Source organism: Lissotriton vulgaris, chromosome 1_1 (genome assembly GCF_964263255.1).
Source record: "Lissotriton vulgaris chromosome 1_1, aLisVul1.2, whole genome shotgun sequence".
In the NCBI taxonomy this organism is placed as follows: domain Eukaryota; kingdom Metazoa; phylum Chordata; class Amphibia; order Caudata; family Salamandridae; genus Lissotriton; species Lissotriton vulgaris.
The window spans coordinates 874,192,687-874,216,869 of record NC_141685.1 but is presented as its reverse complement, the minus strand read 5'-3'; the positions used below and the strand labels follow the sequence as shown (position 1 = coordinate 874,216,869).

Below are 24,183 nucleotides of genomic sequence, written 5' to 3'. Positions count from 1 at the left end.
GCCGCTCGAGGGAGGGGGGAGGTGCACAATAGAGGGAAGAATGGCGTCCGGTCCCAGGAAAAGAATCCACCGCGGTCCCAGTCCGCTCTGGCATGGTCCAGCCGTGCAAATCACAAAGCAGAGCAAACCAAATCCAAGGCAAGCATGCCGGTGGTGAGGCAGGAGAGCAAAACACTGGTAGCCCAGGCCATGATCTCTCGCGCTGCTGTACACAGTCCTGCGTGGAGCAAGGGGGATACACTGTTTCGTTGATGGTATCAATAAGAGGCAACAGACCATTACCGGCTCCTGCGATGGCTACAGTATCTTCCACTGTAATCTCACGAAACAATGTTGCGGCGTCAGGCTGTAGCAACTCCCGTCCGGAGTCTTGTCGAAGACAATGCCCCTGCTCCAGGCTGGAATCTCGGGAACAGGCATCGAGTCGTGCCCCCAACGCGTTACAGCAGCCCCTCAATTCCAATTGCAACTCACCCAGGGCTGCAACAACGTCAGCAAGGGAGAATGTGGGCTGCAAAGACCCCACGTTCGCAGACCCATGGGGAGGAGCTGCTCCGATCCCTTCCACGCCGGAGAGCTCGCTACTGTGATGGGGGGCTGTGTAGACTGTGTTGCAGTAGGCAGCCATCTGCTGCGCCATCATGGTTTCTGTCCAGCCCAGTGCGAGGAGAGGCAGGGGGGGAAGCAGCGGGACGCGGTCAGGCGGTAGCCGATCACCCACCGGTCAGCAAGCATCCGCCCGTCTCAGAGGATCATCCGAGGGCCGACAAATGCTTGGGGAGGCACGCAGATCAGGGCTGGGTCAGCCGTCGGCAGCCAGAGGGACTCGGAGCACAGAGCAATAAAATGGCGGCCAAGAACAAAGGTCCCGCTGGCGAGGCGCCCAAGCCGACCGGCACCATTCAGCCCAGAAAGTGTGCTGCGGTCCCCGTAGGCAGGCAGTGCGCTGGTCGTAATCACACAGGGAAGCGCCGTCCAGCCGTATCATCCCCGTCACAGAGCAGCTGCGGGAGGGGGCGCGAGGGCAGCAGGGCGCTGCGGAAGAAGCTGGGTCTCGGGCCAGGGCGCGTCCGCCCACAGCGTCCGAACCCGGGCGGGTGGAGAGGCCGGCGGAACACCGGCAGCAGCAGCTCCGTCTCCCGCACCTTTTAGCACCAAAACTGGGTAGCCGGGCAAACAGGATCGTGGTGCGGGATTCCGGGGCCGGCGGAGCCGAAGGCTGCGCGTCCGTTCAGGTCGCCATCTTGGCTCCTCCCCCTACCTCTGAGAGTTTGATGGCCAGAGGTATGAGACCGAGGAGGAAGCACCCCAAGAACATAGCCAGGGAAATCAAGCAGACCACCAGAAACCCGTCCATGCTTACTGGATTCTAGCCCCTGGATCGTGCAGGGCTCTGCCACCACAGGCTGCGATCAGTGAATAGATGTGAAGACAAGTGGCGAGCAGTGGAGTAGTTGCGATGTCAGGTGCAGTTTATGGACTCGGGCGAGTGCATGGACGCCACCGGCATGGTTAGCGCCTCCTTCTCTTCAGGTTCCTTGGCCCTCCGTGAGCTCAACGCAGCAGCAGATCTTCCTCATCCTCTTTCCTTGAGTGTGCTCCAATCTGCCTCCCTTTCTACCCTCGCTGTCAGTGGCTCACCCTAAGAAGCAGACACACCCCTTTCTTTGCTTTAACCGCCCAGATGTTCACCAGCAAAACGACTTCCTGTCCCTCGATGTCGATGTGTTTTTGCCGTTAGTGTGCGCTCAGGCTTACAAGCTAAATTCTCTCCTACACTGATTTTTTTCTGTATTTACCCTGGACAGCATTCCCTTTCCCCACTTGTCTGTCCCATGCTCCTACCGCGTTTGTCTGTGTGATTGGGACTGCAGCAGCCTCCCTGCTCTGTCCTGTCTGCCCTGTCACTGTTCTCGAGGACGCCGGGCCCCTCTCCGGGCTGTCAGGGAGCTCGCGGCTGCAGCGTCCCCCCTCGCCTGCCTTTCTCTGGCTGTCAGTGGGCTTGGGATAGCTGATATACCGCTCTTCTCACCTTTTTCCAAGTTACCCTGTATGTGAGCACAAATATGCAGTACCCAACTTCTCTTGCCCTCTCTGGTGCCGGCCTCTTTTGCTACCCTGGTACTTTAGAGATACCGACCCACGTGCTCTCGGATCACGAGTCTGCCTAGGTACTCAAGCGCTGCTGCTGCTCCTCGCCAAGATTACCTTCTCCTTCCATGTCGCACTTCGTGCCCCTAGCGGCAGTTCCAGCCAGAAGATAATGTGAGTTTTGTGTTGTAATACTTTTTCTCCATCAAGTGGTGCAACAACTATGAAAATCAGTGACTCTCTGTTTAAACCGGGTCCGCTGATTTTCATCCGGTGGGGTACTGTCTGGCAGACTCTGTTTTAACCGATTTCCGGACAGCCTAAATATAGTGATTACAATTTGCCTTCCCACATCTTCAGATTACACTAATTTAATGTAAATGAGGGATTACACTAATGAAGACCATCTAGACCATTTGCCTGCCTACTGAATATGGAGATAATGTCCTTTAGCTTGTACTGAATCTGGAGACAAGGTCCTTTAGCCTGGAACCCCCTTGTCTTTGTGTCACTCACTTTGCTCACTCATTGACAGTTGCAGACTACATTTACGCCTCACCACTGTCAAAAGCCACCAGCTGCCACTGAACCGTGCTTCCAACTTCTGTTTTTCAGTCCTAACTCTGCATCTGACTTTTCAGATTGTTTTTTTTTTCTTTTTCTCTACAGCCTTTGTTCCATCTGTTGTCCCGTCATCCGTGGCGATGGGTTTTGACTGGGGAAGTTACCTGCAGGAGGAGAACCACAAGGCGGTCCCCGTCAACTGCTTCAAGCATGTGAGTTCTCTGCAATCCTGCCCGGCTGTGCGCTGTAGTAGCCTGGGTAAAGTAGATGACTTCCCACCCCTGAGTCTGTGTCTCTGAACTTTTAAAATCTCCTCGACAACCAACGTGACATTGCATTGTATGGTTCCACCCTGCCACCCATCAGTGTTCCTTTAAACCGAAGCCTCCTGGTACCACAGCACTTCACTTTCCTTCTACCTGGTTCATATCCAGCTGAACTCAAACCCTACTTATGTATATTTCACAGCCGTATTTAATAAATGTGGAGTTACTGCAACACCTCTTTTTCCATAAAACGCACCACGACTTAGTAGCATTAAAAAGAGATAAGTAGATATTTCTTAAAACAAATACACCAAGTAGAACAGCCTGTTAAACCGATGTTTCCTAGCGAACTCTTGATTAAAAAGGGGCGAAGGCCTAGTAAAGGCATAATCATGGCAAGGTGAATTGTATTTTTTGTTTTTAAAAAAAGAAATGCTTCTTCAAAATTGTGGCTTCCTAAGAAATCCAAGTTAGTTGTCGTTGGCCAGTGACCCCTTTCCGTTGACTTAAGGTATACATACAGGTTTTGGTTTCCAGAGTAGTCTGAGCCACATGTAATGGAATTTAAATCTCCGCCCCGCCCGGCCCTTCAAACCGCCCCCACCCCACCGCCTTTCGTCCATCAAGCGCACAATGACTTTTGTCCCATGAAGAAATCTATTCTAGATGTAGCTTTTCTTTATCAATTGCAAGACACTCCCATAGATAGCCAGCAGAAAGGAAACTTGTTGTTCCTAGTAATATGGTTTGTTGATCAATACAGAAACTAGGATCATATTAACCCAGTTCTCCAGTTTAGCATCTTAGCCATGAGACTATATGTCATACCAGAGTGTTTTTGTATTTTTAAAATACATACAATTTGCCCGAGTACATCTTGGGTGCCTGCATATGACGGGAATCATTCAGCAAGCAGTCACACTTGAAGATTTACAAAAAATAGCATGACCATTCACAGAATCTGGTATAGGACCTTGAACTGGTTAAAAAGCACTGTGCTTAATAGAAAGATTTCTTTTATATTTTCTGCAGAGAAACATCACAGGTGCATGGTTGCCACAGTAGGGATATTTCTGCATTATTCCTCGTGGGAGAGGCACTGATGGTGGAAACTGCTTGTTCGAATGGATTTCTGATGTAAATACCTCTTATTCACTAGCAGCATCAATGCCATTCAGGTCTGAGCACAACTGAAAGAAGGCATATTTCAGTTTCTAGGTTACTGTCCCTCTCCAGTGTTCCGACAAGCCACATAAGACTGATAATATAGCATGATTAATCAGAAGCGTATGGGGGAGAAATTATAGTATCTTACGTCAATCCTCCCATGCACTCATTCATCCATTTATGCAAATCCTTGACAAAGTGCAACATTCACTCACTCATCTACACAAACTCGACAATCATTGAAAAAGTATTAAACTTACAAGAAAGTCAGACCCATTGTATTTGTCAATGCTTGTTACTTTACCTTGCATGGCGGCCAGTGGGTGAATGTTTTTGTTAAGTCAATCTGCTTCTTCGACAGCAATGTGTTGTATATGTTCATTCTCCGCTGCACAAATGTTTGTGTAAGATCTGTCTTTCAAAGTTATGAAGAGTAACAGATGGCTTGGCCACTGCTCCTTCAGTATTTCAGATTGTGAAGTTGTCATGATACTGATCTAACCGGCAGCCAGGGACTAAAGCGTTTGCCCGCAGATCTGAGACTGGAGCATATGCCCGCAAATCTGAGACTGGAGCATGTGCCCGCAAATCTGAGACTGAAGCGTGTGCCCACAGATCTTGAGACTGAAACGTGTGCCCAAAGATCTTGAGACTGAAGCGCGTGCCCACAGATCTTGAGACAGAAGTGTGTGCCCACATAAATGATACTGAAGCGTGTGCCTACGAATTTGAGACTGAAATGTGTGCCTACAAATATCAATCAATCAGGGCTTGTACAGTGCAGCAAATCACCCTTGAGGGTCTCGAGGAGCTGGGGTTGCTAGCTGCTTTGTGTTGATCTGTTCATTCGAACAGCCAGGTCTAATCAGCGAGATATCTTATTTGATTTGGATCTTGTGGCTTGCGGGTTACAGGCTGATGGATAGAGGCATCCTTAGCTGGGCCGGCTCTCCCCTACAGAAACTGCATCCAGTGAAATGCAGGATAAAGCAGATATTGCCGCATTTATGTTATGTACTTGAACGGTGATAAGAAAATGTGGCCTGCAGATAAGACATATCTCTGCAATAGATCAATGAACATTTTGCTAGCATTTCTTACTGCCATTGGAAGACTTGCTGGTTACACCCACATGCATCAGTGGGCCACCGAATTATGGGCACCTGTCAGTGGCACTGTGTGGTAGGCACAGCCAGGTCACACTACTGTCCCTTGTTCTACCATTACCAGGTTATTGTCAAGTGTGACCACTATGTGTGCAAGTGTTTTCTGCTGCCTTCAATTTGTACAGGCTGGCTGTGGACGAGAAGTCTGCTTACTGCTTGGGGGGCACCGCATACATTAACTGTCCGACCACATACAAATAACTGTCGCACCCCATACAATAACTGTCCCACCACCCCATACAATAACTGTCCCACCACCCCATACAATAACTGGCCCACCACCCCATACAATAACTGCCCACCACCCCATAAAATAACTGTCCCACCACATACAATAACTGTCCCACTGATCCAGCGGGCTACCAACCCGCACAAATCTATCACTATATATTCATCGGGCCCATATAAACAATCACTTCATATAGGCTAGTCAAAACCACTGGGGGTCAATTTTTATAGGGGTTTAAAATGTAGATCAATTACCTATCGTTTCTCTAGTCTCTTGCTGATCTAAAACCCTCTCTTTATTCAATGGATCTATTTTAGTTGAAGAGTAATTGGTGATATGTCATAAGTTAATTCACCTTTTTATTTAGTTAAAAAAACCACAGACTCTGAAAAGTTAAAATTTTCATCTAATTAATCATATGAGAAACAAATTACAGTGATTACTCCATCATATCCGAGGAATAAGACCATCATTTAAATTTTATATTCTATTAAATGAGATTTCACAACGACAAGTACCTCAGGAAAAGGAAGATAGAGAAAAGCACATTGACACAAAACACAGTTATATTTACCTAGGATGGTGTGAAAATCAGACCCCTCTGGCCAAGAGTTAATGGGTTCCCTCGAAAGTTCAGGTGACAAATACTTCAGGACAAGTTTCAGGACAGGACAGATGACCTCTTCTGGATTAGACGCCTGCGTCTCACACCTCTCTGACACTAACTTCCTCCTCGATTCTTCAGCAAAACTTCTTTTAATTCTATCACCTCCTCGATTCTTCCGTGGTCTTCTTCTAATCTATTTAGCTTTAAAATTCTAAGTCCGTTTCTTCAGGTATTTGATCAGCATTCGGACAGCATCTCGGTCTCTCAACGTTCTTCCTGCGACAGCAACCGCCTAATCTAACTAACTAACCCAATTATACTTTCCTAATGGCATGTACCACCCTTAAATGTTTCTACTTTACAAAACTCTCTTTCTGATTGGACAAACTAAGGGGATGATCATCACACCATGGTAAATTTTTAATAATTTTCTTAAGTTCATTGTTTTAAGTTATCGCCCATTCATTTGTTCTCCCAAGCTTTATTTCCCACCCGTATTTACACATTTTATCAATAACAATATCTACATTTGACAGTTGACCATCGATTCTTCAGGATGTTCAGCTGCTTCCCAGGACATGTACTGAAAACGTCCTTGGATAGGATTCAAGGCCTGATTTAAACGTTTCTGACTTGTCATCTGTGCGCTTGCGTGAGGAACCACATGGGTGGTAGACTTTAGCTCAGGTGTCTCCAACCTTTTGTGTAGTGAGAGCTACTTCTGGTCAGTGAAAATCATCGTGAGCTACTAAACCCCAAGCAACTCACACATTTTCCCCACGCCCTGTTTCATTAACTTTAAGCCTAAGTTCTTCAGAGCCCGTACTGTGGTTTGAACAAAATACTTAATAACCACTCTCTCGCTGATTCATTTGATTGGTTTTATAGCACCACTCCTATAAGGTGTCAGAACACTTTACATCTCACAGATTACACAGAGACAATCAATCAATCAAATGTTACATAAAACAGATGACAAGAAGGATTAGGAGTCACAGGTCATCCATACTGGTAGGCAGTATAGTTTAAAAGTGCTTGGTCAGGAGAGGCAGAAATATAGAATTTAAAACCTAACACCATGGTTGGGGCATTCTCTTTAATAATGAGATTTGATTTCTACCCTAATTAACCTATTTTTGCAATATTAGGGAAATAAAAAAATGGGGGAAATCAAAACGGTCCAGCCAGCCAATACTTTGCAGTTTTCATGCAGCTCTTTGATAAGTTACTTGTTCACTGCTCTACATTAGGATTTTAACTTATAAAGAGCTAGCAAAAATATGCTCTTTCTGACAACAGTAGTAACCCACTGACCAGTTTTACATTACGTTGTATATGCACTTTGTGATCTGCAAGTTCTTTACAGCAGACATATTAACCCTCTGTGCTACCTTAATGAGTAAAAACTTTCTTTGCACATTATTACACAAAACCCCAATCTCTCTCTCTCTCTTTCCAGGAAGTACATTCATCATCCAGTTAATTTGATATTTTTATTGTTGTCTGAAATTTGCTGGCGGCCAGGAATGCAGCAGAAAGTGCTTTTCCATAATATTGGCGCCCTAAACGTAGTCATCACCCGGTGGCACCGGTCACGCTGCCCTAAAGCTGGCCCCTGGCGTTAGCAGCACAATACAAAGATAGAAACCCACAACACTCCTCTGCTGAAAGCTCCTCACTGGTTACCAGTAACAAAACGTTTTCATCCAAACAATTATGCATCACTCACGTAGTGATAAGGTAAAGTAGTAAAGGTCCTAAAAATCAATGCTAACAACACTCATCAAATACTTCCAACCTAGAAACTTATGTTGCGGTCTAGCACAGGGTATATTAATTGCAGCATACAATAAAATGTGGTGACAATACTTTCTCCATATAGGCATTCAAATTAGGAAATGCATTCCAGGCAACGGTACGTGCCATTCAGACTCATCTAGAAATCAGAAGACTGGTTAAGAGCTGGTTATTTCAAGAGTGATTTCCAGGAAACATACAATTGTTTTGTCTGCAAAGACGAGAGTCAGACTCAATATAAATACCGGCTCAACTCTATTGCTGGAGCAGGCCTGCACTGGACAACCATCTTGCCTGAAGTCTTCTTTGAACAGAACATAATAGAAAGGCCAACTCACCTGCAAAGATAGCAGACTCCTTAATCTCCACCTGCACAAACCCTTTCAAGTACTTTTAATTTAAACGTTGGGTGCCAATTTTGCTTTATTACTGTTAAGGCAGATGTAAAGCATGGTGGCAGCCGAAGTTAAAATCAAAGGTCCTTGCGTGCTCTGAACAACTTTCACAGTCATGCAAAGGCAAATATACAATGTGTGTAGTAATCCGTGAAAGGCTTTCACTGATTACTACACTGTGCTATATGTTTGCCTTTGCATGACTATGAAAGCTGTTCAGAGCATGCAAGGACCTTTGATTTTTTTCTGTTGTCTGCCACCCTGCTTTATTAAAGGCAGGAAGGAAGATTTAGAGTGCGGCAGCAGCACAGTGCATGCAAGGACTTTTAATTTGAACGTCGGGTACCACTTTGCTTTATTCCTGATGAATGCAGATGTAAAGCACTGTGTCAGCCGATGTTAAAATCAAAGGTCCTTGCCTGCTCTGTACAGCTTTCACAGTCATGCAAAGGCAAATATATAGTGTGGTGTAGTAATCAGTGAAAGGCTTTCACTGATTACTACACTGCGCTAAATATTTGCCTTTGCATTACTGTGAAAGAAGTTCAGTGCAGGCAAGCACTTTGAATTTAACACTGGCTGGCACAGTGGTAACTGCGCTTTATTCCTGCTTAATGCAGATGTAAAGCACGGCGGCAAAGATACTTGCATGCACTGAGCCACTTTCATTGACTACTATGCGAAGGTTAATTAAAGCGTGTTAAAGTCAGATAGAGTGGATTAGTGCAGGCAAGAACCTTGAATTGTAGCATAGGCTGACACCGCGGTACCGGCCCAGTCCCTGAAAGGACTTCTAATTTTAACGTTGCCTGCTACTGCGCTTTATTACCGAAGGAAGAGCTAAAGTGCAGTGGCAGCAAACGTTAAAATGAAAGGGCCTTGCATGCAGTGAGTCAATTTTACTGATCTGCTACTGCTCGGTCAGGGGCCCACTTACCTCCAGGCAGCAGCTGCTCCATGAGGCCCAAATGGAAAAGAAATGCGAAGCCTGGGAAAGACAGTTGGCGGCTTACTAAGAGGAAAAACGTCACGTTCTCCAGCCCACCCTGCCCCAGCTAAACTCCCTTCAGCCAATCAGAACAGCTGGTTCATATGAGGGCGGGCAAGGGCTTATAGCTGTAAAAGAGAATGACGGGATACAAAATGAAAAGCCTAAATCACGTCTCTATAATTAGACAGCAGCACGAGCTACTCCCAGAGGGTCGGCGAGCTACTGGTAGCTCGCGATAGACCGGTTGGAGACCCCTGATCTGGTCAGAGGAAAGATCACGGATAAGAAGGAATTTGGGCCTTCTTACAGAAAACCAGTACCTCTGCTAGCAATCCACAGATCAAGAACAGTGTTACTGCCGCCCCTTGCTGGAAGAAAGGAGAACAGGTTTGTATCCATCGACCCGGTCAAACCACATCATGTGGCCGATAATAAGTAGTAGGCCCAGTGGACTCCAAAGATGTAGCAGAAGACCAAATCTTGCTACTATCCAAGAGGTTCAGACTGAGAGACTGATAACATTTGAAGACTCAGCAGCACAGAACAAAGGAATAAGCAATAAAGCTATGGAACTTGTGCCTCTTGAGACCCAAATATCAGTTTGTCAAGACACTCCTGTCTACAATGATGTAGCATCTGACTACACTAATATGGCAAAAAATCCCGTAGCCCCAGTGATTTAAAAAAATCCTGCTGCAATTCCAACAATTGACAGAACTGCCTCTGGCTATTTCATAAACGTTGATACCCAGTGAGCCTGAAACGACGCCAGCAAATAAAACTTTTAAAGATCAAGTAACAGATCTCTTTCAGCAACTTGAAAAAATGTATCCGGTTTCACCATGGGTTTAACTTTTGATTGTGCTAGGCGTACTTTTTCTCCTACTTTGGATAATTCTTGTTTTAACTTTGGGAATGCTGATAAATGGAAGATATAGTAAAATGGACACAGCAAGTAAGAACATCAACTTGCTCCTAAAGCCGCACAAACCATCTCATCGTGAACAAAGAGACTTGACATCAGTGAACATCACAGCCATTCCTATACCTGGGGGTATTGCATGGGACAGAACTGATTATGACATCTATAGCCCTGTAGAGCTGTTAAAGATTCCACATCAATTCAAGGTTTCCTTGAGTGACTTTGTTTCACCCAGCAGATTTTCTGAGGATTGGGACTTAGAGACTGTTAATAATATGATGCCAGATTTAGAGATGTCTGCTAAATTCACAAAACATGAATATTTAGAAGGTTCATCAGATTATGTACAAATGTACTGTTATAATCACTATAGTCCTCATTACTTGCACAAATCTGCAAACCCTAGGAATATTTATACTTTTAATCAATGGGAACATTGTCCAACGCCACCAAAAGGTAGCTCAAAAACATTCTATGATAAATGTCTATACTTCATAGGTTTTAATGTCTCAAATCCAAAAACGTTTTACTTTAAAAATGTTAATAAGACAGGAATGAAAAGTATGTTAACCAATAAGAAGCAAATTTATTCAGCACCCTTTTATGCCCAGCTGTCCTCATTAGGTTTCGACTTTTGGAGAGACAACCTAGAAACGAAAACTGTCTGGGGCTCAAAAGACTGGCAGGTGCAGGTAATAGAAGCTTTATTTCGAGCCTGCATTATCCCTGAACAAATAATGTTTTTAAAGAACACTGTTCAACAGACATCCTGCCTTGGCCTGGCCAAGATAAAAGATTTAAATAAACCGTCCATACCTACACCTGATAGTAAAAACACTTCAGAGGGAGGGGTCGCCATAAAATTTATTTTTCTTAAAAACAGAACTTATCTGGGTTGGAAAAAATGGTTAATCTGGCCCACAGACACAAATATCTGTCCAGATCAATTCCTGAACAAGACGCAAGGGTTTACAGTAACTAGGCCAGATCCAGGATATGTCCAGAGACAACATCCAGGGATAGTAACAACATACAGTGTAGGAAAACTGTGCCTAGAGTGGCTACAAAAATCTGCACTTAAAGGTTAAACAACACTTAACCCTACTTAAAGATGGCGTTGATTTAATGGACTTCTTACAAGGTCCGGCAAAACAACGTCATAAATGTTTCATTTACACAGGTATATATCCCATTTATAATGAAGCTTGGAAAGCGACACAGGCCGAGACTGCAGAAAGAATACGTGAAATTGATCATATTAATTTAGAGAAAGCACTCTCTGTAGTTGGCAATGTGTTAACGACCCTGTCATCCAGAATTTATTCTTTGGACCGCATAGTATCCTCTGCCATAGACATAATCGAACAGGACTTGCTCATGCTACAGCATGGACAGTCGCAATTACGTTCTATAATGCTTTTAGGCTGGACGTTGCAAAATCTTCGTTCTGGATAAGTGCCATGGCGTCTAATCAACACCATGTCATTGTTTTCTGTATTTAACCTTACAGATAAGCACATCACTCTGGCACAAAGAGGAGCAGACTACACGGTGCTGAGCATTGAAAAACTGGAAAGATTACCATTTAACTGTTTCAGAAAAACCTGCAACACAATGGTTATTACACAGGATAATCCCTCTGCCTGTCAAAACTTTCAATTTTCAATACTGTTTGGAACATATACCAGTTGCTGTGTATGAAAGGTTGGGTAAGGAATACATAAAGTCAACCTGGGAATTACCATACACACACACATGTTGGAGTGGGAGAAAATAAGTATTTCTTAGTAGTACACAATGTAAAAGCGCACTAAGCGGTACACATTTATGTCAGGGTGTTAATTTACATGGAGCCTGTGAAGGTTCTTCGAACAACTTATCCTGCCAACTGCAAGGTTCTCCAGCAGCGCTGATAGATCCCATTTTTAGGCAGCTTTCTAACGGTAGCTATATAATGTTGAATGATCACAGCTGTTGTGGAATGATGCCAGGAATAGCCTATCTCGTAACTGTGTCAGTCAGGGTCACTTGTTGTATGCAAGTATTGTTTCCTAAAGCTAAGACAGACGGGGAGTCGCCGTTATGGCCTTCACTGAACATCTCTTCTATTCGAATTGATACTTTAAGCAGAATGAAAGCCATTCTTTTACAAAAAACTGTGCCACTGACCTCGTCCAAAGAGACATATGAACTACAAGTTGCAAGGTCCTCTGCAGAGATACATGCCCTTCTATCCACAAACTGCCCCGTACATTTCGTAGAAATATTAGGTCGCATCTTAAACATCCAAAGCACATACAGTAAAGGGGACCCATGGGCAGTTTAATGACCAGCTCTGAATACAAGCCCACCTAACAGTAATCACAAGAGAGTATCAGAGGGTCAAAAAGTGAGACAGGCTAGTTGTAAAAGACAGAACAGGTGTAGCGCTCCCACTGGCCATATGACTAAGGGGCAAAGGCTATAAAATATGCCAGATCAGGATCAGTATCTTGTCTCTGGCTCCCATCAGTCACCACTCGGAACCGCCCTTCATCATTTGGGGCTCCGAGGACCAACACTGTACCAGATCTTGGTATATTAACAGAAAGAAGTGATCTTCCTGTTAGTCAGTAAGTGTTGGTGTTATGGTTGAGACCATATGTGTTGGTGAAGTAACTGACAGGGTTGGAGAAAAGTGAAGTGTGCAGTGCAAGAAAAAACCAGGAAAAATATGAAGGTGAATAAAATTGGTTTAAGGAGCAAAAATTAATTTAATGAGGTATAACTCCTAGCACCAATATTAAAAAATAGCTCAGACAGGGTGAATTTATAACCTGTCTAGTGGTGTGACGTGGTCGACATGTTTCAGCAAAACTGGCTACTAGCCTTGCTTTCTTCAGGACCAATTAAATACAGCTACTGCAAACAAAGAAACCCAACGTGATAGATAAGTAAAAAGTAAAATATAGTGTAGGAACGACACAGAAAAGTCACCTGAACCTCCAGATGCCGCTAGGAAGTACCGACGGACAGAGCGGTGCTTCACCAGTCCTGAGCCGCAGCCAGGCGGGGTGAGGTGTATACTTCTTACTAATCAGCCCACCGCTGAGTGTATGAAGAAATCTGGAACAGACATGACCTGGAGGTTCAGGTGACTTTTCTGTGTCGTTCCTACACTATATTTTACTTTTTACTTATCTATCACGTTGGGTTTCTTTGTTTGCAGTAGCTGTATTTAATTGGTCCTGAAGAAAGCAAGGCTAGTAGCCAGTTTTGCTGAAACATGCCGACCACGTCACACCACTAGACAGGTTATAAATTCACCCTGTCTGAGCTATTTTTTAATATTGGTGCTAGGAGTTATACCTCATTAAATTAATTTTTGCTCCTTAAACCAATTTTATTCACCTTCATATTTTTCCTGGTTTTTTCTTGCACTGCACACTTCACTTTTCTCCAACCCTGTCAGTTACTTCACCAACACATATGGTCTCAACCATAACACCAACACTTACTGACTAACAGGAAGATCACTTCTTCCTGTTAATATACCAAGATCTGGTACAGTGTTGGTCCTTGGAGCCCCAAATGATGAAGGGCGGTTCCGAGTGGTGACTGATGGGAGCCAGAGACCAGATACTGATCCTGATCTGGCGCATCTTAAACATGTCTGATTCCAGTGGTATTGTACATGTATTTAAGACCGTTTTTTCAGGACTGTTAGCACCATTTGAAGCAGTCCTCGGCATTTTCCCAAACTTTGTGCACTCTGTGTTCGGCGGCCTGCCTCTCATTTTGGGACTTGTAGCAGGAATACTATTCTTGTTCCTTCTGCTCCGATATGGCAAGTCCAGTCATCAGCGATACCCAGATTATCATAGAGAACACTCTCCTGGCAATGAAGTGTTGTGAGTGCAAGATAGAGATCTTAGGCCTGGCTCGGTTAAGAGACCTGAATACCACGAGGTTCCTATCATTCCGACCAATCTGGCAAGATTGCATCTTACCTGTTCTACGATGCCTGCTATGTGGAGAAGAATGCCTGTTGGACATCTGCCTAACACTTCCATCCTCACTGCCAACGGATGTTGATACCTTGCTTGGTTCAGTAACGGCCAATGCATCGTGTTGTCCTCAGCAGGCTACCAATCCTGATCACGGCATTTATTGAGATATCACAGACTCAATCTGCTGCTGGTGAGATACGCGGATCGACAGGCACACAGGTACCATCTCCATCTCCGGCGAACGTTGCTAATGCAGCTAACGCTGACAGCGATGCTTCACATTTTGTGCTATCGGTTTACTTAATGAAGTGGTCCAACTTTCACCTACTGTGATGGACTATTTCTTTGCGAGCTTAGAAGATTTGATGTTTTCTCCTAACAACACGAATTACTTTTGAAGTTAGCACACCGCGTTCTACTGGACTCTGTATTCGACCTTCACTTTTCATAACAAAACTTCCAACATTAGAACTCTATTTTTTTGCAATTTGACTTTTCCAAAATTAAACCTTTTTTTGGAACAAAGTAATCTTCTTAAAGTAGAACTATTCTTAGAGGACAAGAATTCTCTGAAACCCTTCCAAATGACAATATTTGACCTTGTCCACAACCTAAACAGTATATATTCTGTCATGGAATGGTCTCGACCTTTACTTCTGTACTTAAGTGCCATGTCATAAATGTAATTTTATGATTCATTCTGATAAGCATTTTTCATGACACACTACATGCTTAGAATGAAAACATTGCTTTTTTAAATGCGTACAGCACAAATGCTCACCTTTCGTGTACAGCCATTTCAAAGGCATTCAATGTATTTTGGGAGGGATTTTTACACATCATGCTTTAGATATGTTTAAAGATGCTTAGAATGTAGTAATATCGAACATAATAACGTGGAGTGGCGTACTTCACCGATTCATGCCCTTATATAGGTATAAATCACATTGCCCTTATATAGGCATAGAAATCATGACCATATTTAGACATAACCCATCCAGTCCAAATAAAGGCATGGCTACTTCCACTAGTTCTAAAAAGCCACAACGATTTCTTGGAAAACTCTGCTTCAGCAGTCAGGGACAACCCCTTGCTTGAATATTGATTTGTCCTAGAAATCATGGAGTTTTCAAAGAACTACTATTCCCTTTGGGTACTTTGATGACGTTATTATGTCCGACTTTAAGTCAAACTAGGCCCCTTCAAGGTATAAATATGCCTACACTTGCCCTAGCAAACACACGGTGGTTCGGAGCAGCTCGACTATCTATTTTCCCGATGCAGCTCGCTACAGCAAGTGGGAAGCTGACCCTCCAGCTGACTCACTGATCGAGAGGCTGCCTTTCTCTCGCTGAGAATCCAGCTCCAGTGTTTCCAAACACCACCCCTCGTGGGGTGTTGGGAAATCAGGTCCTGAGACAGAGATACCAGACCTCCTTCATTCTAAAACCAAGGTACGGAGCTGATTAGACCCGAAGAGAAATCTTGGTTAGATTCTTGGCAAAAAAAACTAAACCTATGCTACACCTCACTTACTTCTTCCCTCGTACTAGACTTAGGTTAGGTACATTGGGGTAGGCGTATTTTAGAAGCACCAGTTGAGTACTTTTTAGCCTTTGTTATTTATATATGTATTCATTCATGGTCTAGGAACCATACAATGCTTTTACAGTATTATTTTATACTCTTCTTACTGTACGCATTATACTTTGCAACCAGTATTACGATTGTAGCCGTGCACATTACTTGCTTTAGAAAGAAAACTGTTCAATAAACCCTTTTATTGAAAACGCCCGTCTCTCTATTTCTCTGCACCTCTGATGAAACAAAGCATGCACGATTTACTGAGTAAAATATCGATCTATTGTTTCCACGACTCTAAAGATCAGTTTTATTCTTGCGGAAACAAAGTTGTCATGTTTATGCAGTTGTCAGAAACGAATCCTTTCTTGTTTATTCGAGAGAGTTTCTAGTGACCTCTGAGCTAGCTGGCACTCACACTTAAGTCTAATATATTCGATAGAGACCTGGTCGACCTAAGTCCTACGTCAAATCTATAGGATATTATTACAATGCGCAGAGCCTATTGGGCCATATAGGCACCACACTACACCAGTGACCATCAGGTGGACTATCAGCTCTGTGGAATTCTTGGGAGCAACGACAAACAAAGCAATGCAAATCCAGACCATCTCAAGGTGGATAGTTCCCTGTATTAAGATCCGCTACGCTTTAACTAAGAAGCAGCTTCCAGAAGGGCTGAGGGTTTGTTCCCCCTGTGCCAAATAGTGCTATGGCAGCATTATCATGTGGGGTACCTGTCCTAGATATCTCTCTGGCTGCTATGTGGGCCTCAGTGCACACATTCACGGAGCACTATTGCCTAGGCAGTCGGGTCCGTCTAGATGTTCATTTGCCTGCAGTACTTTTTGATCTGAACCATTCCATAGACCCTCTACCTTGTGAAGGTACTTATTTGGTATCTATTCATAAGGTTAGAAACTTGCACTTAGAAGTATCCATCACAAGAACAAGTTACTTACCATTGGTAATGCTCTTTACCGTGGCTACTTTATCTACCCGCAAGTACTTCACTGCCACCTGGTCTCCTTTTCCATCTAAAAAGATCCGAATTTAGGAGTCTGCACACTGGCCCTTTCAATTTGCAGATAAGCTTTGTGCCTCAGGGCACGACCAAGCCTAAGCAAGAAACCGATGTCGGCACACTTAGGTGGTGCTTATATGTGGCTCCATTTGGCACTTTTTTGGGCAGAACAAAGTACAGCACCACATACACGTGTGCAGGATCAGTGCTTTTGGAGTTCGGAATCCAGTCTGGTACCTGGGAATATTCACATGGTGAGGAATATACAGTTAGAGTATTCACAAGAGAGAGCATTAAAGAAGCTTAGTAACTTGTTCGCCAGGTATGTTTTGATTTAAGATAAATCCATGATGGTGCATAGATAAGCCGCTCATTCGTGCCAGATATGTGTCAGTCCGTTCATTGGCTCACATCTGAAGTAAATATTAAACCTCTCCATTACTGCATGTAACATGCACCATGAGTGTGTCAAATGCTTCAGTGCTATCATCTTAAGCATTATCTTCAGCTTTCTTTGGTGGTCGCAAGGGTGGCCTTAGATTAAATGTTTCCCAGCATCATGGAACTGCTCGTAACTACTGGTTGTCATGAGTATAACAACTGTCGAGGCTCAGGTGCAAGGAGATCCTAAAGATGGCTGCACGCAAGGCATGTCTCGCCGGGTGGTTGCTAGGGGCACTGGCAGTGGTCATCCAGTGGGGAGCTAGGATGACTTGTGTATCCTTGTCACTGCCCACATCAGGTCCCGAAACCCTTGGTAAACACTCAGTCTGTAGTGCTGTGCACTTCATCAAAGCAGGCTGGGAGCAGCTGCAGTACAAGTTGATTAAAACCTGCCACCATATGAAATGAAGAAATACTGAAGTGAAGTCCGTGAGTAAGGCCTTTAATGAGTGGTCCACCCACAGCAGTCTCTCAAAAAAGGCATCCGCTGTGAAACCACCCGAACATAGAATTTAAACAGTAAAGTGGCACTTGGTGAAGGTATTCCCAGGCTATCTGTGAATAAGCTTATGCTGGCACGAGAAATTCTTCTAGCAATGGCAATAGTACACCACCATTATCACCCTCCTGCCAATTTAATTAAGCTGGTTTATGCCATGGAGAAATCACCAGTTACCAGGCCCATAGATAACATCTCTTTCTTGGCTTGCGCCGTCGTGCCTCTGGCTACAAACAATTGTCCAGCCGCATGGACTGCTGCCACCTAGCTCCCCCTAAAAGACAGTTGTTTTTACCTTTGTGTGGCCCTGGTACGGAAGTAACCTCAAACACCTTTGATAAATGTATACCAGAGAGGACACATAGACAAGTCCTGCTCAACCTCTCTTTGCTCTCTTTCACTTCTCACCCTGAATCACAGCATCGGTCTCCTGAGCTGCTGGCCTCGACTGCTGTCCCTGGTGTAAATTGCATCTCATACCAGTGATACACTAATAAACCCTTCTGAGACTCCCTGAACCTTGTTTTCCTTATGGGTGTTATTGTTCTAGATTATATTCAACAGTGTTGAGCATCATCTGGTGGTCATTTTAACCTACCAGCAATACTTCAATGGTTAACATTTGGGATTCTGCTATGCACCCAACCTGCTTAAAGTGGGACTAAGTGCACCTCTGTGGTTAAAAACGGGTCACAATATAGCCTTTATGGTCTTGTCCTGCTTCGTACACATTGGTAAAATTGTCTAGCTGCCAGGGTCTACATTCCTTTCTTTTTTACTTACTCTCTCACCAAAGGGCTTTCTAAGTGTGTATTTATTTAATGTGCAAACATTCTGATGGATCTTCCTCTTCCTATTCAAGAAGGACCTGTCCCTGTCAGCATGAGATTTAATTACCTGCTGTTCAGCCAAGTATTGTATTGTCTTGAAAGTCCTTCCAGGCTTTGTGGTTACACCACAGTGGCGTCAAACAGCCTATTGTTGGGTGAAGTTTTCCGGTCTGCTGCTCCATCCGATGCACCATGCAGACCCTTTGAGAAAGCAGATCTGCCCCTTTTATTCTGAAATTGTTTTGCCATTCCCTTTCCCAGTCTGTTCTGCCCACCCCATCCAAAAAGACCTCTCCTATTCAATGTGAATCTGCCCCTTCCTTTCCCAGGTAGATATTCCGCTTCATTTTCAAGAATGATCTGCCTCCTCATTTTTTTTTTCAGCACCTCTATAGCTGGTCATAGTACCTCTTTGCACTACCACGGCCACTGACATCGTACCTAGTCTTCATTGACCTCCATTTTAGGGAGAATAAAAAGTTGATGGACACAATCTATAAAGCCATCGATCGCTTTCGTCTGCAACTTTAAATTTTCTTTCAGCAGTGAGTGAGCGCTTTGGTCCTCTGGTTCTTGGACTCTGGACACCAACTAGTTCACAAATGACCGCTTATTGTCCGCCTTAGATGGAGTGCAGCAGTAAAACCTTCAGCCACTCTACTTCCAATTCCTCTGTCCATCTCCAAAGAGCCCTACTGTTTTTTATCATTGAGCTGGTTTGCAGACTGAGCTCTTAATCCATCTTATTGTGATGTTCAGTAGTAGAAAATTGTTGTGCGTTTCACTTCCAACCCCAGTAAATGTTCGTTCTCTAATTGCTTGTATTGATTAATTTCTTTGTGTGTTTTGGGATTTTCAGAGTCTTAAGGAACGCCTACAGACACAGCATGTAGATTGAATGCTACTAAGTAGTATGAGAGCAGTTGTAACTCAAAAGAGTAAACACTGTCTCAGTCACCATGAATGCTATACACTCTGCTTTGAAATGATTTGCCGAAACAACGTAAAGGTCCTCCACTTGCAGAAACAACAGATAGGTTCTCTTCTTGTTGCAATAAGGAATTGTGTATGACTCCTCGCATATGGGTACCTTAAATCTTTGTCAAGTTCAGCCTGCTTGATGCTGCTAATGTGTACATTGACTTGCTTCCGTAGTTCCACCTTCCAAAATTCTGCCTTAGTAATCCTTCTTTTCGATGGTGGCATAAGTGTTATGTATGGTAGCTACATGTTCCGTAGTTGTTTCCTGTTTCTCATGGTTCTGATTGGTGGTGTCAGCAGCTGATGAGAATTTTTTTTTTTATATAGCACTTTGTGCTTCACATCTGCCTGTTCTCGGTGCTGCTCAATGCTTATGGCTGAGAAGTCAATGTGTCCAATGTCATATTTGCTGCATGATTTCAGGTGCCACTCTCCGATTACTGGGACGACGTGGTAAAAGGTATGAAGGTGGAGAGTCTGAATACTGATGCCTCCATGCCCAGCCGCGTGTACTGGATTGCCTCAGTCGTACAGATCGCAGGTGAGGAGGCCATGGTTTTCTTGGAATTAAATTCTTCACTGAAGGAGTACACTTGAGAGTGGAAAGTGGTAAGGGTTGAGTCATTGACTTTTCCAGTTACAGATGCTTAGTCTTGAAGGTCTTCACAGGGTATGGTGTGCTAAGTGAGCCTGTCCATATACTGTGCATGGGGTTATTTGTTTGCAAGTTCTAGTCATGTTGGAATTCTCTAGGTAGTGGAATTCATGTGGTTCAGGGTGTAGGGAAGGTGGAATGCTCGGAAGTCTTGGCCTTAACAGCCCTGTATTAGGTGCTGATCTCTTTATTATATGCAGTGGAAAAAACAGTAGTTCATTAGGTTCACAAAACAATATTCAATGCATGTTTTTTGTTCTGCCCAATAGATAATGGCCATTTGGTAATTGTTTTCTGTGTTCCTAACTCTAAGTTCATAAATAAATGTGACCTTTTACTCTGGTACCTCCTATTTTATACAACAGAGACCTTTTCAGTAGCATTTCATGAACACACTGGTGACTCTCTTAATATCCCTCTTACGAAAAAGGCAATCCGTGTGCATTGTAGTTGCTCTTCACTAAAAGGCAAAAATGATTCCCCTGGTCCATGATAAGATAAAGATAAGATAAATTTTATTATGTATAGTTAATTAAAACCAGTACAATCATTACATTTAAACAAGTTTTTAAAATGTGATAAAAAAAGTCTGTATAATTGTCGTTATCAATGTCCGTGCGGTAAGGGACCGAAAGAATCTGTCTTTCAGTTTTTCCTAGGCCCAAAGTTCGACCGTTAGGTGCCGGAACCAGTGCTTGCCGCAGGTTGTAGATTGGATAATCTTTGCTCTATCGTGGTGAGATACTTAACATATCTGCAGTTCAGTTTTGTGTTCGCAGGGTTCAAGCATGCAAGCACAGCCTGCCTGCGCGTTCTGGTCCCTAACTGCTTGAACTGGTCCCTTAGTAGCTGTCGGCGGGCTTGTCGGGGTTCTTCGCAAAGACAGGTCATGTGAAGTATGTCACCCGTTGCTAGATTGCAGAGCGGACAGACTTCATGGCTATTGCTCCTTAGCCATGGTGGTTGATGCTCTCTGGTAGGCAAGATCCCCAGTCTGTATTTCAAAAACTTCAGTTTAGTGATTTTTGGGTAGCCCTGGCTGAAGTAAAGTTGTGGTCTAAGGGATTTATACGTGTTCAGTGTCATCCACGCATGGTTTCTTTTAGGAAAGGCGGTCTTGTCCTCTATTAGGGAAAGAGTTTTTACATTTTTTCCAAACCGCTTTTTTAAACGGGTTGTGCCCCAGTTGCATGGCCCAGAGTGAGGAAGCCTTGACAGCCCCCAATGCTGCCTTCAGGTAGGAGCGTGCTTGAGATACGTCCCTGCTTTGTATGTCTTGCCACAGAATCCCGTTTAAGGTGTCGTTGGAGGCAGAGCGTAGTTTGTGGCAGCAGATAATATAGGCTCCTTGTCTTGCAATGTCTTGTTTTGTTAGGCCGAACTCCAGCCTTATTTGGGCAGGCGAGGTGTAAGACTGAAGTGAGAACAGAGTTCTATATGCTTTTACCTGGATGGTATCTAGGTTCCTGGAGTCTCTACCTCGTAGTGCCTCGCTGCCGTAGGAAATTGAGAGGAGCAATTTGGCCTGAATGACTTTTAAGTATGGTGTCAGGGTTGGCCCTGCTAGTTGGTTTGCAAGATTTTTCAGTGTGAAGGCGATCAAGGACCCTCTTCTTTTGGTTTCCTCCATCTGCCGGATAAATGAGCCGTCGGTGTCGAAGATGAGCCCCAAGTATTTATATTCGCGTGAAGACTCTATTTTTTGGCCGCCCAGAGTCCAGGGCTTCTGATATTTGTTCTTGGTATTGATCGACATCGTACGCGTTTTGCTTAGATTGATTTTTAGGTTATTTTCCATTGCGTAGCTGTGCATTTCGATCATCAGTTTCTGGAGGCCAATGTGTGTGTGGCTAAGTAGTACCACGTCATCCGCGTATAATAGATTACTTAGGGTTTTTCCTCCCAGCCTCGGAGAGTGGGAGTTGCATATGTCAAGTCGGCCTGATAGGTCTGCCATAAAAAGTTTAAACAAAGTCGGGGCCAGCACACACCCTTGTTTTAGCCCTTTAGTCGTGCTGACTTTAGAAGACAGATGGGTCCTGCTTCCCAGCTTCACCTGCGCCCAGGTGTCATAGTGAAGTAACTTCAGCATATTTAGAAGCGGTTGAGGTAGGCCCCATTGTGTGAGTTTCCGCCACAGCATGCCTCTCTCAATGTTATCAAAGGGTGCGCTGAAATCGATGTAGCACAAGTGCAGCAGCATTTTTTTTAATTTAGCTCCGTCAATTATCAGCGAGATAGCCAGGATGTTGGTGGTTGTTCCTTTTTTTCCGGAAACCCATCTGGTTCCATGGTATTATCTGCTTTGAATCCGCCCATGGCACAATCTCCTCTAAGATTATACCCGCAAAGTATTTGGCCTCATTGTCCAGTAGGGCTATTAGACGATAGTTATCCGGGACCATTTTGTCTCCCTTTTTGTGTATGGGGACAATTGTCGACCCTCTCCAGGAATCTGGGATTCTGTTTAGGAGTCTGACTTCTGTGAATAAAGGTTATAGTGTGGTGGCCCATTCTGTGTCTTTCTCCTTGAACAAGGCTGGCGGGATGCCATTAGGGCCTGGAGCACCTTCTTTCCTGCCCTTACAAATCTGTTTTTTTATTAGTGCAATTTGCTGGGCCGCAGATGGTACCGGGGTAACACTGAGTTGGAATTGATCTCCCAAAATTGTCGGCGTTGCCATGGTCGTTACGGGTGCTTGCTCTGCGTTTGTGATTCTTTGTGCCCCTGTCAGTCCCATGGGGTCGTTGAAATGACTGCTGAGGTAGTTGATCCACTCATTTCCCCCAATGTGTGAACCGAGGTCCTTATGGTCTGGGCGTAGGATCTTGTTTACTGTTTGCCAGAAGCGGGCACTATTGTTTCTTTTGGAGTCGTATAAAAGTTTTGACCAACCTTCGTTTTCTACGTCTTTGTTTATTTCTCATTTTGACTGTTTGTAGTCAGCCCTGGTCCATGAGAGAAGCAAGCTTTTGGCAGCCAGGTGGATGTTTTGAGTCTGTCAACATTCAAAGTGAAGCCTATGGATTGCTAGTGTGCGTTAGCTTTAGTTATCTCGAGCAAACGAGAGCAGAACATGTTGGCAGCATGCAAAGCACAAATCGTATCTCTTCAAAATAGACTTTTGCTGTGGAGAAGTCAAAAGTATGCTTGTCTTGGTCCCTCTAGTCACAGGACTGGGGAAGAGATGAACTCTGCCCAGTTAAACATGCATGCGTATTTCCATCCTAAGATATGTGGAGGATGTGAAATGATAGGCTCTAGTCAAGTATTGCTTAAGTTCCTGTAATGTGTTTTTTCCCAATAGGTATGCCTACTTGCCTAAGCGTTTATATCTGCATGCACAGTTGCTGCATCATTCTAAAAAGATGCGTTACCCAATATTGAAGTTTGCAACTTTATCCCATTATTCGGTTTTTGATCAAAACATGGTCTGAGCCTTTACAGCCCCACTTGAAATGCTTGGTGCCTTCCCAATACTTAAAGCTAGTAAAAGACTTCCCTGCACAAAGTAGTCTGCCATCCATTAGTATTCTCTTTGTACTGTGAATCCATTCCTTCCACCCATTATTTCTTTGAACTGACATTACTTTTACCTGCAGTCACTCGGATCTGTGCATTTGCAGTAATGTCAAGAAACTATTTACATGGAGTTAGTTGAATCCTTCATATAAAATTTAAAAATAATACAATTTGGAGTTAGTCTTACAGTTACACATCGGATTAGGGAACCTCTCCGGTTTATGCGACTTCCAGGTTTGCAACAGCTTGACTGCATGTCCACATCATATTGCTTCTGAGAGTTCTCCAATCCTTTAAATTTTTTTTAACATGCTGTTGCTTAAGAACTGGCCAATTAATGGGGTTGATTGCGACTCTGACATAGCAGTGCTGATAATTGCTGATAATACACTCTTTATTGATTGGTTTAAAAAAAACATTTACAATTTGAAACATGACTAAATTGAACAATAGAAATAACAG

The 24,183-nt window shown here is 43.9% G+C and overlaps 1 protein-coding gene across 1 annotated transcript in view; it reads left to right on the top strand.

The window, feature by feature from the left end:
* Positions 1-24,183, top strand: part of L3MBTL2 (L3MBTL histone methyl-lysine binding protein 2) — a 329,605-nt gene that overhangs the window by 102,885 nt on the left and 202,537 nt on the right. Inside the window, exons 5-6 of the mRNA XM_086958249.1 lie at positions 2,761-2,867; positions 19,967-20,084. Of these exons, the coding sequence (XP_086814375.1) occupies positions 2,761-2,867; positions 19,967-20,084 (225 nt within the window). The remainder of the gene's footprint in view (positions 1-2,760; positions 2,868-19,966; positions 20,085-24,183) is intronic.